At 39.3% G+C, this 18,378-nt stretch overlaps 2 protein-coding genes across 2 annotated transcripts; one reads left to right on the top strand and one right to left on the bottom strand.

Moving 5' to 3' along the window:
* Positions 1–251: 251 nt before the first annotated feature.
* On the top strand, positions 252–13,348 carry LOC121234386 (autophagy-related protein 18f-like). Its single transcript, XM_041130316.1, is given in 9 exon segments — positions 252–1,009; positions 1,011–1,238; positions 8,577–9,041; positions 9,122–9,553; positions 9,939–10,175; positions 10,267–11,076; positions 11,183–11,349; positions 11,766–12,131; positions 13,112–13,348. Coding segments are annotated over 8 exon segments (2,754 nt in total). The 5' UTR covers positions 252–958; the 3' UTR covers positions 12,130–12,131; positions 13,112–13,348.
* Positions 13,349–13,774: 426 nt separating this feature from the next.
* LOC121235695 (disease resistance protein At4g27190-like) lies at positions 13,775–17,081 on the bottom strand. Its single transcript, XM_041132063.1, has one exon. The coding sequence runs from the start codon at positions 16,893–16,895 to the stop codon at positions 14,925–14,927; it is 1,971 nt and encodes a 656-aa protein (XP_040987997.1). The 5' UTR covers positions 16,896–17,081; the 3' UTR covers positions 13,775–14,924.
* Between the last annotated feature and the right edge of the window lie 1,297 nt (positions 17,082–18,378).

Below are 18,378 nucleotides of genomic sequence, written 5' to 3'. Positions count from 1 at the left end.
TATTTATTTACCAATAATTTATTTGAATAAAATTCATACCTCATCATCGATTCATCATGATTTAAATTAGAAAAAAAGGAAGTGAAAACTATTTTGACAACGTTGAGACGACAGGACGAGCCGTGCGCCGGAGGTTTTTACGAGATTGTTAACTGTTTTATGTTTGTTTTGTAAATATCAGCTTGAACTTGGGAAACGAACTCAATTTGCACACCAAAAATTTTGAGAAAAAAAAAAAGTGAGAAAACTTGTATAAAAATGATACGATAGACAAATATAGATTTACACGTTTTTCCTCTATATTTTTCTCCTCCCTTATCCAAGTTCCCAAACTCTCTTTCTCTATAATACTTTTCCCTCTCTCTCCTCCGATCTCGCCCTGTTTTTCGACGATTTTTCGGTGCTTTTCAACTTTTCATTCGAAAACCCTAAACATCTGGATTCTGCCCTCCAATCCTGTACCATAATTTGATTTTCCAATCTTTTTCTTTTTCTCTTGTTTTAACTTTCCCAATTCAAACAAAATTCTTTGCTATTTTTTTGCTTGCTTTTTTATTTTGTTTGTAAATTTCGTTGATTATTTTATCGTGATTAGCCGGTAAGCTTGTTGTTGCTATTGAAGATTTCAATTTCTTTTTGATGCTGCTTTGGTTTTGGCTTTGTGGTTATTGAAGACAAATCCTTGCAACTTTGTTTTCAAAGCACTTTCAACGTTATCATTGTTTTTTTTTAAATATAGAATTGGATGTGCAAACGCCAAAAGAATCAAAGCGGTTTTTTGTTTTCATTTGTGGGTGTTGGTTGTGCACTGTTTGGGTGTTTCTGAATTGGGATTGAATGCTTTTGTTTGAGGCAAAGGGAGGGGATGGAAGCCATTGCAAATCGGGCGAATGAATTGGGACTGTTTCTTTCTTTCGGGGGTTTGGCTTAGAAGAGAAAACAGAAACAGCCTGGGGTTATGATTAAGGGAGCTATTGGAGAATCGGAGATTTTTGTTTTTTGGGTGTTTGTTGGCTATTTTACTGTCTTTGGTTCTTGGAATGAGGAATGATGGCCAGAAACAACAGCAGGGTGGTGTGCCAAGGCCAGGCCGGCCCAACGGCTTTATTCCGAGCTCGTTTCGTGCCATTTCCAGCTACCTGAGGATCGTGTCATCGGGGGCATCGACAGTGGCTCGATCAGCGGCCTCGGTAGCGTCGTCGATTGTTGATAGGGACGACGATGCCAATCATGATCAGGTATGAGGTGTAATGGTTTTCATTATTTTCATTTAAGTATTACCAAGTTAAGAAATCGGCGAAATTTTTAGTTTTACCCAATTGGAATTTGTTGTGTAGAGCGGAACCCTTAAGAGTTAAGGGAACGTAAATGTACAATATAGTAGTTTATTCACGGAGTAAATATAATGAGTGTTTATATGTTTGTTGAGATGATTTTATTGCAATTTTCCCCGTTTTCTAAATGGGGAAGTCATTAAATGAGTGCAGTTTTAGTTTAATATGCTGATAAAAGAAAGAATGGTGGTTGAGAATCTTTTGCCCACCATTTCAGTTTATGGGTATTCCCAACTTGGAATTTTCATGCAATACTTTGAGCATGGAAGTACAACGCTTTTCTTTTGGGCAAAGTAAAAATTTTACTTTGAGCCCCTTTTTTCTGTACAAAGATGATTGCTGTATGCCCATACTAGTTAGTGCGCTGGATATGAAAAGTTACAGATGCAAATGTTGAAAGGTTGATAATTGTGGTTGAATTTCATGGGTGGGGGCCATTGTTTGTAACGGAATAAGTGTCCATGACTTTTTACTATCGTTTGTAAACTATAGTTAGGTATTTCTCATTTATACTTCCTGTATATTTTGGTTTTGCCTACTTTTATGAATAAAATACTTTGATTAACAATAAAGAAAAAAAAAAAAAAACGATTGCGGTTGAAGTTGTGTTGCAGGAAGCTTTGTTCGTTGACCCAATAAATGTAGAGGACACTGGTATGTCCTAGTAGGGTTTATAGAGGATAATCTAGTCAATTGGATTGTATGAGAGGTTTTCAATGCATTTTGATGTCGTATAAGGTGGATTTTTTGGGGTTAACCGTAGTTCATGTTATGCCTCGTTTGTTTTCACAACATATCTCATCTAATCATTACAATTTTCTCAAATTTTCACACAAATTAAAATAAATAATTCAACCTTTTGCAAATCCCAAAAAAATAATAATATTAAAAAAATATTCTAACAATATTTTATTCAATTTTCAACTTTTATCTCGACTCATCTGATCTCATCTTCGAAAACAAACGGGGCCTTAGTTATTTTTGACCTCCTGTTGCTGCTTGACCCTCCTTTTCAATTGTGGTCTAATAAGTGATAGGAATTGGCAGCTATGTGGTCTAATAAGTGATACATGTGTTTTGGCTTGATAGTTGGGGACATAATTTTGGGTTCTTATCCTCGTAGTTTAGGATTTTTTTTTGGGTGTGTGAGAGATCATGCCGTGTCTTCTCATCTTATGGATTTATACTGTTTGTACCTCCTGAGCTCTTTACAACGATTGGCTTGTTTAATGACATAGAGGTGGACAAATTTAACTTTTGCTGGTTGAACTGATAATTTGTCCCCGTAAGAGTAAGGAGTAACACTAAAAATGATTACAATCATGCTCTCAACTGGCATGTTTAGAAACAAAATGTCTTAGTTGTTTGTTGATTGTCTAAGGTTGTTAATTTTATAATTTATTTCTATTTTAGTATGTATGGGGTTGACGTTAGCATATGTGCTTACCTTTGGGATTTTTGTGATGCTATTAAAGGTTGTTTAAAAAGTATGAAAGCAAATAGGTTTCTTGCTGAATAAAACTATCGCCGTCCTCTTAATCAAGTAGTAGTTGGGTTTAAGCTAAATGTGTTATTTCCACATCTTTTGGTTTTCTGTGCTGTGATTGTGTCAGTCTGTGGGCTTCATTTGGTTCATGGGAATTAGGAATCAAATCAATAACATTTAGTTTTACATTTGCTGCTTGTTATGCACTACTTATTTGGTGGAAACAAATCTAACCTGATTTTTTCTGTTCAGTAGCATAGAACATGAGATAAAATTGGGAAATTTAAGGCTTGTTTGGCTATGGAATCTCTTGAGATTTTTGTAGTCATTAAAAAATATTGAGATTGTTTTTGTTGGTGCATGTGAAAGAGGGAGTGGGTACACAAGGCAAATGTGTTTGGGAACAGAGTTTTTTTTTTTAAATTTTTTGTGTGTGCACTTGTGTGTTTTGGTTTGTGAAATTAGTGGGGTCCATTGAAAATTGACCATTCTAATAGAGGAGTGGTACTTGTGATCACTGCTTCATTAGGAGTTTATGTGCAATTTAATACATAGACTTCAACTTCTACAACAGAATTTTGGCAATGAAGTTCTGGAGTTTGTGTATGGTATTTATTGAAGGATGTGGTTAATGTTGTTCCTATTCAGTCTTATATTCGGAGGAGAGTGTTCACAAGATAGCAATAGAAGATCCTATGTGTAGCAAGCTTATATCATGTTAGCGTAAATTGAGGGGAAAAGTTTACAAACCTTCCTTATATTTTTTCTGATTGGCGCTGATGTGGCCTAGGTTTTAATTTTCTCTCTGGCTTTGGCGATCTCCTTCCCGTGGCCTCCCTTTGCCCTGCCGCATGGCCTCTCAGGAGGCCCCGCCAAGCCCTCTGCCATCGGTGGGCCGCCCTTCCTTTGCCGATATTGTCGTGGAGTCCCCGAAACCTCTTCCTGAGGTAGTGATTCCTATGCGTCGGCCTAGTTTCAAGGATGGAGAGACGTTCTTTCACTTCTCTCCAGACAAAATCAAGCGCTCGGCTTCACCATTCCAATTTACGGTGGTTCTGAAATTCTTGACGAAACGTCCCTCTCTGGATCGGATTTGAAAATTCATCAAGCTGCGTTGGGGATTGACAGTGCAGCCTGTGGTGGGCGGGATGAGGAAATCGGCCAATGTGATGGTTCGTTTGACAAACGAGGAGGACTTTTGCACGGCTATGGCGAGGGAATATTTCGACATTGAAGGTGTGCCCTATCGCATTTTTCATTGGTCTCCTGCTTTTGATGAAAATCTTGAACCTGTTAATGCTCCTGTGTGGTTGTTCTTGCCGGGGTTACCCCCAAATTTTTATCACATTTCCATGTTGAAGATCCTTATTGGGGGTTATGGAAGGTTTTTGAGAAGAGATAATGCCACTGCGTGTGTATCTCGTCTGGAAGGTGCTAGATGTTGTATTGTTATGGACATTTCTCAACCTATACGTAAGGGGTTCTGGATTGGCTCTCCTGGTGAACCTGGTAGTCGTTACCAAGAGGTTATTTTTTAGACCCTCCCTGCGTTTTGTCATCACTATCATGTTCAGGGCCATTTTATCTCAAACCGTAGGAAAAAAACTAAGGGAGGTGAGGAGCTTCTTAAATTAAAACCGAAAATGTCCAAACAGGTATGGTCTCAGGTGGAGAGGAAGGAACTAGATTAGCAAGAGAACTGAAAAAAACGTAGAGAAGAAATTTTGATGAAAAACAAATTGAGGCAGAGTACCAGGGGGAATACCGATACAGTCCTTTATGCTTCCAGTGAAGGTATCTTGAGGGATGCAGGGGAATTGCATGAACTGAACCCTGTTGTGCACTCTGAAGGTCTAGTTGTGACTTCTGTGGAGGAGTCTGAGGGGACTGAAACCCCTCGTGCAGCCTATGTAAATTTGGCTGAAATCTGCATTCTCCACGTAGCTCTTTAAAAATGGTGGATGAAATTTTGGAGTTTGAATTGGGCCGGGCAGCACAACATGTTATTGATGAGATAGAGGGGGAACATGCTGTGGAGTCAAATGTGTTTGTGAGGCAAAATGGTGCTGCTGTGTCGGACTCTGAAATCATGTTAAGAGGCTGAAAACATTACTCGTAAGGATTATGATTCGGACCCAGAGATGGGTGTAACAATACGAGAAATTTTGGAGTCTGAAAAATGAAAGCTGGGGTGATTCGTGAAGTCACCACTCGTTCCAAAAAACAGCATTAATTTATGTTTAATATCCTTACATGGAATATTAAGGGTATGCATACTTCTCGCAGCCGTTTATCCCGGATCATGAAATGTTTTAAACCACGTATTGTAGCGATTTTGGAACCTATAAAAAAAAAGAATATGCAGTTTTGGATATCAAGAATATGCAGTTTTGGGCACGTCGGTTGAAGCTTTAGAATTATACTTCGAACTTGGAAATGGGTAGAAAAATCTGGCTTTTTTGGGATGAGGAAATTCAGTTCTCCCTAGGTTTGGTTACAAGCCAAATTTTATTTGGTTGGTTCTCGCGTGGGGATGACCGTATATTGGTTACTTTTGTTTATGCCAACTGTTTTAGGAGGGTGAGATTGGATTTGTGGAAGGGATTCCAACCATCGTAAATTGGTGTTTTCTCCTTCGAGTGTTGAAGGGATTCGGTTTTTCCCCAAGTTGGTGTGACCTCATTCTCCAGCATATTTCCTCTCCTTCCTTTTCAATTATGTTGAATGGAATTTCTAAGGGCTTCTTCAAGGCTTCACGTGGGATTAGACAAGGTGACCCGCTTTCTCCTTATCTTTTTATTTTATCTAAAAATATTCTTTCTAGACTAATGGAGGCTCAATTTGTTTTGGGTACTATTAAGCCTTATCACTTGTCGGCTTCTTCTTTGAGGATTTCACACCTCCTTTATGCGGATGATTTGTTGCTTTTTTGGAGAGGAGATATTCATTCCATGCGGGACTATTGAAAACTTTGAAATTATATGAAGCTGTTTCGGGTCAGAGGATGAATGTAGAAAAATCAAGTTTCTTTTGTTCTAACAAAATAAACTATACTAGAAAGCATAAGTTGTTACAGATTTCAGGTTTTATCAAGGGCAAGTTCCCTTGTACTTACCTTGGGGTTCCACTGCATACTGGTAGACTTACTGTGTTTATGTTGAAGCCGCTTGTTGGGGAAATCCGGAAGAAAGTGGTAGGATGGAAAATAAATCTTCTTTCTTCTGGTGGAAGATTGGTATTATTGAAGCATGTCATTAATAGTGTGCCGATTCATGTTCTCTTTGTGCTGAAAATTTCGCAGATGGTGTTTAGAGGTATTCAGAGGATTTTGTCAGAATTTTTATGGGGGTCCAAGGATGGGAGGGAAAAAAGAGATTGGGTTTCTTGGAGGAAAGTTTGCAAGCCGACTCTTGAAGGTGGCTTGGGGGTGAGGTATCTTAAGGAAGTGCTGGATTCACTCTTGCTAAAGTTTGCTTGGAAGCTGGTTGGGAGTGATTCTCTTTGGGCAAATTTCTTTAAAACCGATATTTGATGAACATGTCTCCTTCAGAAGTTTCTCGGTCTCCTTGTGGATCTTCTTTTTGGAGGAGTGGGATTGATAGAGTGCCGTTGCTTTTTAAACATGGTTATGGAAAATTAGGGAAGGTAAAGTTAACTTTTGGTTTGAACCTTGGCGCTCCCATCCGGTATGCTTGCTGATAAATTTCAAGTGATTGATCCATTGCTTCAGATTTGTGATTTGCTTTCTCCAGGTGGTTGGAATGTTCCTCGCCTGACAACCTTGGTTGGGGAAGAGTTATGTAATGAAATTTTACAAGCAAATGTGCGGCTAAACAGGGTCTTGACATTTTCATTTGGGCTCCTTTGTCTGATTGTCAGTTTTCGACTAAGGTAGCATGGCATATTTTAAGACTTATCTCGACACAGCCTCATTGGGCAAAATGGAATTGGTTTAGAGGTCTTCCTAACAAAGTTTCTTATGTTGTTTGGAAATTCTGGAATCATGCGCTGCCTGTCGATGGGAATATTAATAAACTTGGTATTTCTCTAGCATCTAGATGTTATTGCTGTATGGATAAAGGTGCTATTGAAACTGAAGAACACTTATTTGGTACTGGTTTTCTGGCTGAAAAAATTTGGGAATTTTTCTCTAAGAGGTTAGAGGTTAGATATAGAAGTGGGCAAAGTATTTTTGATCGTGCTTCACTTTGGTGGTCGAAAGCCAAAAGTTCTTCTCAATTGGGGATAGTACGTGGAATTATCCTGAGCCTGATTATTTGGGGTCTATGGTTGTTTCGATGTAAGATTTCTATGGAGAATCGGAATTTCTCTTGGGTGAATATTGTGTCAGCTATTTTACTCCAGATTAAGAATGTTTTCTTGGTGCCTATGAAATTCAGGTCTTGTTCCTCTTGGGACCACGACACGCTACGAAGTATTAGATGTCCTATTATTACGCAGAAGTATATTATAGCTAGAGCTTTTGCTTGGCAATTCCCAGACAGTGGGTATTGGAAGTTAAATGTAGATGGCTGTTCCTTGGGGAATCCTAGACTGTTTGGGGGGGGGGGGGTGATGTGATTCGAGACCATAGAGGTGATTTATTTGCAGGTTTTTCTCATCACTATCAGTGCCAGACTAATGTTGTTGCTGAATTCTGGGCTTTAAGGGATGGTCTCAGACTATGTAAGGACTTGGGGCTGTCGGGGATTATGGTTGAGACAGACTCTTTGATGGTAGTTTCATGGATTCAATGTCGGGAATGTTCTTTTTGGTATTTATGGGATTTTTGGGAAGAGGTTCTTGACCTTCTTTGAAGTGTTAATGCGTGTATTTGCCATGTTTTTCGTGAATTTAACATGGTGGCTGATTATTTTGCCAAAGAAGGAGCCCATAATTCGTGTATGGATCTTTGGGCTCATAGCTCTCTTCCGCGTAGACTGAAAGGACTGTTGTGCCTTGACAAGTGTTCTTTACCTTATGTGCGCTTAAGGTAAGGTGACTTTTCTTTGATCATAAGGTTGTCTTTTATAACCACGGTATTCCTCCATCACAAGTGAGGGCTTTTTAATAAATTTGGGAGGGGGGGGTCACTATTGGACATGTGACCCTGTCTCTTCTTAAAAAAAAGGGGGGAAAAGTTTACAAAATCCCATAAAAGGAGACGTTTTATACAAAACTGGGAAAAAATAATGCGAAATGCTTATGGAAGTGGTTTTATAATTGCAAGGCATTCGCTTCCCTTCACATTCCACCTTCTTTTTGACTTATAAAAATGTAATGCCAATAATAATGCAAGGTATTTGTATCTGCATGCATAATTACATGAGGCCAAATGTGCTCGAATGTGGACATATAGACTGTGAGTGAGGTGTTATTATGCCATAGTACTGTAAAGCTATGCAGTTGAAAATCTTTGATCCAATGTTTTATATTTCTTTGATAAAGTCACATTGACAATTGAAGATACGTGCATGATAAGGTTGAATCTTGTCCCGTGTTGATGTAGGTTAGTCATGCTTCTTACATTCTTATTTGCGGTCTTTCTCTATTGCATATATTTATATATTTTATAGGCTCTATTGTGTGTGTGTGTGTATATTAAAGGCTCTATTGTATATATTTGAGATAAGTGCTGCTCGTCATGCATCTTTAAAATTAATGATCCTCTCATAATATGTTATTTTGTATTTGTTAAAGTAACCAATACACTTGGAGATAACTAGTTTTATATTTTTCATGTAAAACTTATATAGGTGATTTGGGCTGGGTTTGACAAGTTAGAGGGTGAGGGAGATGTCATTCGACAAGTTCTCCTGCTGGCTTACAGGTCTGGTTTCCAGGTTTGGAATGTCGAGGATGCCGATAATGTCCGTGATCTAGTTTCGAGACATGATGGCCCTGTTTCATTTATGCAAATGCTACCAAAACCGGTGGCAACAAAGGGGTTGCAAGGCAAGTTTGCAGACTGCCACCCAATGCTGGTAGTTTGTGGTGATGGGTCCCTTTCTATTGGTGGTAACATTCAGGATGGTTCAGCCACTCCTGGCAATGGTAGCATCTCAAATGGCCATGAGCCTGTAAATGGAATTTTTTTGCCTACTACTGTTCGGTTTTATTCGATTAGATCTCAATCTTATGTCCATGTGCTAAAGTTCAGATCATTTGTTTACTCTGTAAGATGCAGTTCCCGAGTTGTCGCTGTTTCTCAAGCAGCTCAGGTATATTACTTGCATATCTTTCAAGCACCCTTTTCTTATGCCTATTATAAGTGTAAAAAAATAAGTGTTACAAATTGCAGATACACTGCTTTGATGCCACAACTTTAGAGAGGGATTATACCATTCTTACGAATCCTATAATTACGGTGTGCCCTGGCTCTGGAGGCATAGGTTATGGGCCTCTTGCTGTGGGTCCTCGATGGCTTGCTTATAGTGGAAGTCCAGTTGCAGTCTCGAATTCAGGGCGTGTCAGTCCACAACATCTATTGCCTTCTGCCAGCTTTCCCGGTTTTCCTTCGAATGGGAGCATGGTGGCTCACTATGCAAAAGAATCTAGCAAGCAACTTGCTGCTGGGATTGTGACCCTAGGAGACATGGGGTATAAGAAGCTGTCCAGATACTGCTCTGATTTACTGCCTGATAATAATACTTCAATGCAATCAGGGAATCCTGGCTTGAAAAGTAATGGAACAGTTAATATTCATCTAACAGATGCGGAAAATGCCGGAATGGTACATGCTTTGCTCAACTATGCTTTTATTTGTTACTGAAACCACATATGCATGCTTGCTTCATTTCTCTAATGCTTTATTTTTGCATGTTTGACTAGAGTTCATGTACTTTTACTTTGCTTTTGCTTCTTTGCCTTTGTGAATGCATAATATTACAGAATAAGAGCTGTAAGGAAAATATTGTTGAGTTTGACCTATCTTATGGATTATTATAATGTGTTTTGAGTCATGGGTTTCCTGGTACCAAGCATGGTTGCAACCTATTCTGTGCAACCTCTTGCTGTTGTAGCATATACCTATGAAGCTATTTATGAATGACACTGGCCCGATCCTTTTTATCTCATATATTTTTCCCTAGGTTTTATTGTTTTCTTTTGGTTATCAGGTCATTGTCAGAGATATTGTCAGCAAAGTTGTTATTGCCCAGTTCAGGGCACACAAGAGTCCTATTTCAGCATTATGCTTTGACCCCAGTGGCACCCTTTTAGTTACCGCTTCGGTCCAGGGGCACAACATAAATGTTTTCAAAATAATCCCCGGACTCCCTGGAAGCTCCTCTGCATCTGATGCAGGTGCATCTTATGTACATCTTTACAGGTTGCAACGTGGCTTCACAAATGCAGTAAGTGTCGGATACATTTTTCAATGTTCCTTCTTGAATATGTCATTGTTATCATCTCACTTTTCTAGGATGTTTTTGGTAATCGATTCAGGTCATACAAGATATCACTTTCAGTGACGACAGTAGCTGGATTATGATCAGTTCATCAAGGGGGACAAGTCATCTGTTTACTATTAATCCTCTTGGGGGATCAGTAAACTTTCAGTCTGCTGATGCTAGTCTTACCATACAAAATAGCAGTTTGGGTGTTATGACTAACCCATCAGTGCGTTGGCCACCTAATCAACAGAGCCTTTGTGCAGCTGGTCCTCCCGTTACACTTTCTGTTGTTAGTAGAATAAGGAATGGAAACAATGGATGGAGAGGAACTGTAAGTGGTGCAGCAGCAGCTGCAACAGGTAGGATGAGTTCTCTTTCTGGGGCTATTGCTTCATCTTTCCACAATTGCAGAGGGAATGCTTTATATGTGGAATGCAGTTCTTCGAAATCAAAGTTCCACCTTTTGGTCTTTTCTCCGTCTGGTTGTATGACACAATATGTGTTGCGAACATCAACTTGTCTAGACGCAACAGCTAATGTGTCTGGATTAAACACTGGTACAGAGTTAGCACCAGAATGTGATGCAAGATTAGTCATTGAGGCTATCCAAAAGTGGAATATATGTCAGAAACATAACCGAAGAGAGAGAGAAGATAATATTGACATATATGGTGAGAATGGAAACTCAGACAGCAATAAAATATATTCCAAAGGAGTGAGGAAGGGAAATAGCATCTATCCTGAAGCTGGGGGTACATTTGCAAGAGCAAAGATCAGTCCTGAGGAGAAACACCATTTCTATATATCAGAAGCTGAACTACAGATGCATCAACCTCGGGCACCATTGTGGGCAAAACCTGAGGTATATCTGTCTTCTGCTGGAACGGAATATGTTTTGTTTATGTCATTCATGTTTGCATTTTCTTTGATTTTTGATGTGTCCCTTTTCTTGTACATTTGCTTGCCAGATATACTTTCAGTCGATGATGGCGGAAGGCCCCAAAAGGGATGAAGAAAATGCTTCTGGGGGGGAAATCGAAATTGAAAGGATTCCAACTTGTGTGATTGAAGCAAGGTCAAAAGGCTTGGTTCCAGTTTTCGACTATCTTTCAACCCCAAAAATCCAGCAAACAAGGTGCACAAGTTTTGTGAGTTTATTTATTTACTTGTTTCTGGAAATTCGACTGTTACTTGCATGACATCGATTATGTTTTCACCGATAAAAAAAATCAGCTTTGATTTCAATTTTGGGGTACCTGATTCTTCATATTATCATACTTGAAGAACTTAAATCTTGGATAAAACTTGACATCTGTTGATTCTGTATTTTGCTTGAGCCATTGCTTAAATAACACCTTCAGTAAGAAGGGGGTGTTTTGTGATTAAGACCTAACTGGTGGCATGCCGCTTATCAATCAAACAAAAATATATGTTTTGCTTAATGTGCATAGTAGTATCTTTTGCTTATATTCACTTGTATATTATCTTTTTGTGCGCAACAGTGAGGGGTCATATTGGCATTTATGAAGTACCATTTACCTTGCCATACAGGAACCCTGCTCTGGAGTGCAATCTTAATGGGCGACTTCAGCAACAGAGATCTGGTCTGTTGGCAAATGGCAGGTTTTCACGCAGGAGCAGCTCTGGCTCTCTTGATTCTGTGACTGACAGTGGTGCTTCACTGGCAGAATTTCATAATGGCATCGAAGAAACTGAATCAGATGGTCCTCGTATGCCAGTAGAAACCAACAGCTTTGTAAATAATAATGACAGCCCAAAAACAAAGACTAGGCTTGAGATTGTAAATAATAGAGAGAGCTTCAAAGTGGAGGCTCAACTCAAGCTTGTAAATAGTAACAAAGAAAGCCTAAAAATGGAGAATCATTTTGAAGATGAAGGTGTTGAATTTGATTAGAGGTATGCTTTTTTCTAATTGTTTTTTCTTTGTTAATGATTTAAATTGTCTGTCAGACATAAAATAATGAAGTTGCTGAACTTATTGGTGTCTATTAGCCTGCTATCTGTTAAAAATGTGTATGGATTACTTTATTAGTTAGCAATTTTGAGAGTGGTACGATAGTTCTTTGACACATACTTGGAAGTTTTATGCTATTGTAGGGTATTGGCAATGCATCAACCACACCAATCCATCTAATATCAGCACAAGAATGTTATTTGCACACTTTGTTGTACACCTGTTTTTCACACCTGGGTTTTAGACCTTCATTTGAAGTTAAAATAGAGATCACATTTATTTGGAACTTCCAAATTGTAATAATATTTTCCTGTGTTACCCAAGGTCTGGAATCGAGGCTTGTGAGAAGTTCTCATGTCAGTTCGTTCTAATAATATAAGATGCTGGCACTCATATATATTGGGATCTCCTTTTTCCTCCCTCTTCTTTTTTCTACCCAAGTACTTGATTTTAATTGAACTTCTTCATGCAGTGTATTCACGTGACATTCTATCTTGTAGGTTACCGTTCTGGAGTTTAGGACACATTACACATATACATACCGTCATACCATTGCCCACGGCAATGTTTATTTTTTGGCTTTGTATTGGTTTGGTTTGAACTTGAGGCATAATAAATATGTTTTATGTAATAGATGACTTAGATAGCCTGGTCCAGAGAGTCCTGTCTATGTTGACCATTGCTTGATTTTGAGCCATTATTTATAGTCTTGAGATGACTAAAAAGGTAGATAGAGTTTAAAAAATTAATGAACGTTTGGAGAGCCGGTGTATAACATGCTTGTGAAACCAAAGTTATCAATCTTTTGGGGTGGTTAGTGATGGATTTGCACAAATATTGTAACTTTTTCTGGTCATAATTGAATTAGTTTCCCTCTTTGTTTCTTGCAGTGCTGAGTTATTGTGTTCCCTTTTTTTCTCAGGTGTGCAGATATTCTTTTATTCTCCAATGGGGTTCATTAACGCGGTGTTAATATAATCGGTGGAAATTTAGAGGATAGTGTGAAGCGGAATTGTCGATAATGTTGTTTGGTTTTAATCTACTGATGACTTTGTAAATAACAAACATTATATTACGTTTGTAATATGTAAATAATAGCATCTCATAATGACTCTTTCTCACTTTCATTATTCTATTAATTTTAAAATTTGTTCTATTATCGCTCTGGCATTTTGCTGAGATGAAGAGATGTTGGAGTAATGTTGTGTTCCAGCTTCATATTCGGTTTGTGCATATATATATATATTTATTGGATTTCTACCCATTCTAGCATCTGAGTTTTTAGATGGTTTAAATCGGGGGGATTTATTTCTGGACTAAACTGAGTACGTGAGTCTGTGATCTTTCTTTCGTTAATTAGTTTCAGGGGGAAAATGTTTGCTGCTGCTGCTTGTGACATTAGGGAAAGCTGCTTCGAAAGTTGTCAACAATGGTGTGAGGTATGAGCTTCATGTAAAATATCAAATATTAAGCAATCATTTATTTGATAAAATGGTGAAATTCAGTTCAGTTCAGTTCAGTAGTACCTCTCAGCTTCCTAATAGGACTACAATTTTATTTTAGTCCAATAAATCTGAGACTGATTTGAGTGAAATGCTATCTATAAAAGCCAGGTGTTGGGAGACAACAGCGGGTCGCGCATAGGAGCTCTTCCAAATGATTTCTGTTCCTCAACTGCTAACTTAACCTCTGCGTTACATATCCACCGACCTGGCTGGATACAATCCCAGCTTCAATGCTTTTTTAGGATGAGTTTAGTTGCCCTACGTACGCCATCTTCTTCTCTGGGCTATTCTCTCTAAAAATTAGACCGGGTCTGACACGTACTTAACCGGGGCTCAGCTGGATGAAAATAAGGCTGCAGACTTGATTTCGTTGAATCGGTATCCCACGTCAATGCGTCCCACCATTCTGTTTCTCCTCTAATTTCTTGTATGTTATCTTCATTTTTTTCAGTAAGAGGCAGCTTCCTAAGACGATTACAATTGATAAACTCAGCCTGCTCTAGACGCGGCCATGTCTCTTGGTCTCTGCAAAGAGTCCTTAATTTGGGAACATCCTCCAATTTCAGTTTCCGTAAGTTTGGAACAACAGAATCTGGAGTCGTACCCTGCATTGCATGACAGTTAAAGAGCGCTTCAAACTCGGGACAGTAGCTTATCTTGATTACTTCTAGTCTTGGCAGGGTGATAATGGAGAAACCACAACAGAGAAGATTTTTCATTTGCTTACATCGGGTTACTTCCATTAATTTTAGTCTAAGAAATCTCAGCCCGAGATGCTCAACAAGTTCAGAAATGCTTTCTATGCAAGTCAGCTGCTCGAGATGAAGTTCCTCCAAATTTGGTAGTAGGTCACAACGGACCGCATGTCCTCCTCCTCGTCTTGCAAAACTGCTGTCAGACCTTGCAATAGTAAGTGATTTTAAACCAGCAAAGCTGCCAACATTGTTGATGACCAAGTCTTTTAGCATTTCATTCAATCCCCAACAAGTAAATAAGACAAGCGAACTTGCATTACCCAACAGCCACCCAATCCGTTCTCCAGAAAGATCAAGACCGCCGATAGTTACCGTCCTTGTGTCATGCCTACTCTTTAAGGAGATGGCTTCTGGGCCGATGAAAAGTTGGAATCTTTTTAATCTATTTATCCGGGAAAAATCTTCAGAGTCGGGACAAGGTATCCTCTTCAATCTGATGCATAAAGCCAGCAATCGCTCAAGGCATCCCAGCTCTTCAAAAGATGCCTGCTCTATTTCTGAGACTCTCTTCACTCTCAATTGGTAACCACTGAGTGTCATATCCAGAACCTCTAAACAAGACAATTTGGATAAAATTCCAGCTTGAATGGTTTTGAGAAGGCCAGTACGGGATAAGTTTAGTTGCCTCAAGTTGCTCAAGTCTACTAAGCCCTTCCAGTGAGGGTAGTTCTTCAAGGGAGAAGCAATCCCTCAAAAGGAGAGCACGTAGGTCACCAAGTTGAAGTAGAGAGAGAGGCAATGACTGAATGCGAGTTCCACTCATATTCAGGACCCTAAGTGCTTCAAATCCTTGCAGGAATCTCTCAGGAATTCTATCAAGGGGAGGATTACCTTGTAGTAGCAAAGTTGAGGCCCCTGAACATTGTAGCACACAATCGGGTAGCCTTATTATCTTGTTCTTCATGAAAGAAACTCTTTTGAGAGAATTTGATAGCTCAAAAGCTGAGATCTCGCTCAAGCTAATCCCTGAACGCACAAGGGATTTACATCCATCCTCAGACGAGGATGAAATCCATATAGCAACATCACGAACAACGTCATGCATCTTCACAGTGCCCTGACGGGCACCATCTTCCAACAAACAAGAATCCTTGAGATTTTCAATCAAGGAAATTCCTCTATTGAATGAATCCTCATAGTTTTCTTGTTCATCAATCAAACCTTCCGCACGCCAGCACCATACTAGTTCACTTATCTCAATTGAGAAGTCTTCGGGAAACAAAGCGCAATACAGGAAACAAGGTTTTTTGTTTTTACCTTCTAATGAGTCGTAACTCCACTTCAAAGGCTTATAGACCTTGTCCTCCACGCTTCCTATACAAGGCACTGATCTTTGCAACTCGTACAAGGCATGCTCCCACAGCTGGACCATTGTCTTTCCTCTCATGGCAGCTCCCACAATGATGATGGCTAGAGGTAATCCGCAACATTCTCTAGTAATTGCTTCTGCGAATGGTCTAATATGTTCCAGACTAACCACATTCCCTGCATGTCGAGTAAACAATTGCCAAGCTTCTTCATCGCCTAAACAATCCACTTTAAGTTCCACATCTGTCATCATATACCTACAAACATCCAAAAATCGAGAAGTCAATATGATCTTAGAACCCTTTTGAACTTCAGGCTGTGGGATGCCCAAACCGTCCAAGTCAATTTTCTCCCAAACGTCATCTAGAATGAGAAGAAATTTCTCCTCCTCAAGCCTGTGATGAAGTTGGATAGCCATTCTCTCCACGCTTTCTCCCATTCTAGCCCCCAAATTCAATCTCGCAGCTATTTCTCTCTGGACCTTTGATACGTCCGAGTTCCTGGAAACCGTGATCCATATCACGATGCTGAAAGGCTGCATCGAAGTATTCTTGAGCTCATTGTTCAAATTTCTTACCAGAGTAGTCTTCCCTATTCCACCCATTCCCCAAACCCCAATTCTCCCGACCCCATCATCAGACAACAGAGTCATAGTTTTGGCTAACATTGTAGATGCCATCGTTTGATCTCGAATTGGAGGTCCAGGAATATGCTCCACTACTGTGGGTGCTGAACAACTGACAGCAACTTTACCAAGGTGGGATCCTCCAGCTAGTATAAGCCTTTCTATCTCTTTGAGCATTTCTACCACTTTCTTGCTTATTCTATTCCGCTTACTGAAATTCAAGGAATGTCGAGGAAGATTTACAGCTTGAATCTGATGGACTTTAGGCAAAAACTCCTCAACCGTCTTAATCCATTCCGTAACTGGAGTATCTGGCACTTTTCCTTTTCTCATAGCTAATTCCGATTGATTTATGAGTTCATCTTGTAGAGTGCTAAGGGATCTCGTCCCCTTCTCCAAAGCATCGAGGTTTGCTCTGACTTTGACAGTGTTGGTCGTAGAATGGATACAGCCAAAGAAAAGCCGGCCAGTTTCTACGACTACTCCACCAACAATCGAAGCCACCACTTCCATGCCAGAAATCTTGCTATGTGGGATGCCGGAAGCACGAAAACAATTCACAGCCAATCAAGCTGAAATTAATAAACTGCTTATTTGTCCCAATCTATTTACCAAGGGTGTTAGTTCCTCCGATTACTTTCAGCCTTGGCAGAATTTTCAATGTGAACGCAAACGATGACGCATGCATGCGCGTCCTTTATTCTTACTAGTATTATTATTGAGTACTGCTGTCCCGAATTCGGGAACTGAATAGGGTAATTTTTTTTCTTCTTTTTCTCTTTCTTTTTTTTTTTATGTATTTTTTCAATTATCATAAATATTTTTTAAAAAAATAAAAAATTTACAACATTATTAAAAAATATTTTTTTAATTATTCAGTAAAAAAAAAAAAAAAAAAAAAATTCCATTCGAGACATCTTTTAGATCCCGAATTCGGGACTAAAGCAATTTTCATTATTATTTGAAAAAAGAACCAAGAGATTTCAACCGAAACTTGACCCGTGCCACATGTTATTTTTTTAATGGCCATATAAAGTATTTAAAAAAGAAAACTTTAAAGATTTAATTCTCCTTTGTAACTCCTTCCCCTTCGCACGCCTCCTTCCCTCTACTGAAATTATTCGGTATATTTCTCTCTCTAAGTTTCATTTTTTTTATTTTAGATTTTCTTGCAAGATTGTTCTGAAGAGTTTGTGAATCTGGATTTCTATTTAGTCCATTGAACCTGGGTTTCTGTTTAGTCTGAAGAGTTTCACTTCTCTGTTTGGTCTGAAGAGTTTCGCTTTTGTTTGGATCTCTAAGTTTGTTTTTTTATTTTCCTAATTTTTTTTCGATTGTGGCCACTTGTTGAGTTTATGAATTTGTCTGGATTTTTTTTTCTTCTAATTTTATTTCTTTTGTGACAACTTATTTGTTCACTGAGAAGAACTACAAGAAAAGTAAAAAAATTGGAGAGGATGTCATAGGGACCGAGGAAGAAATGCCTTCTTCAATGAAAGGAAAGGACTTGAAAGGATATCCTTAATATTTAGAAAAGTAGCCACTAAAATATTTCATTATTTTAACATCAAAGACGGACCACAACAATAACTAGGAATGACTGGTTTGAAATGTAAACAAAAAATAGAGGAAAACAAAACTAACAACTCAGATTCGTGTGGGAGTGAGGGATGTGGGAGGGGAGTAGGTTGGGAATGAAAGTCTTCGCTAGAAAAATGGAGGACAGATCAACACCAAAATGAAGGGAGTGGGATGAGGGAGGGACGCGGGAATGGGTATTTCGAGTAGGGGTGCTATCCGTCCCTACGGGGCAGGGCCACCCCTCTCCCGGCCCCCGCCCCCGCATGGGCGGGGTTGTCAAAATTTTAACCGTACCCCACCCCCACATGCATGGGTGGGGTACCCCGTCTGTTCACCAGGGTGTGGGGGTGGACCCCCATCAGTCCGTCCCCCTATTGGGCCTTCGGCCCAGCTCATTTTTCTGGATCCTAAATGG

This window comes from Juglans microcarpa x Juglans regia, chromosome 6D, assembly GCF_004785595.1.
Source record: "Juglans microcarpa x Juglans regia isolate MS1-56 chromosome 6D, Jm3101_v1.0, whole genome shotgun sequence".
In the NCBI taxonomy this organism is placed as follows: Eukaryota; Viridiplantae; Streptophyta; class Magnoliopsida; order Fagales; family Juglandaceae; genus Juglans; species Juglans microcarpa x Juglans regia.
This window is presented reverse-complemented; position numbering and strand designations above follow the sequence as displayed.

Coding starts and splice junctions, on each gene's coding strand:
- LOC121235695 (XM_041132063.1), bottom strand. CDS start 16,895: ATGGAAGTGGTGGCTTCGATTGTTGGTGGAGTAGTCGTAGAAACTGGC.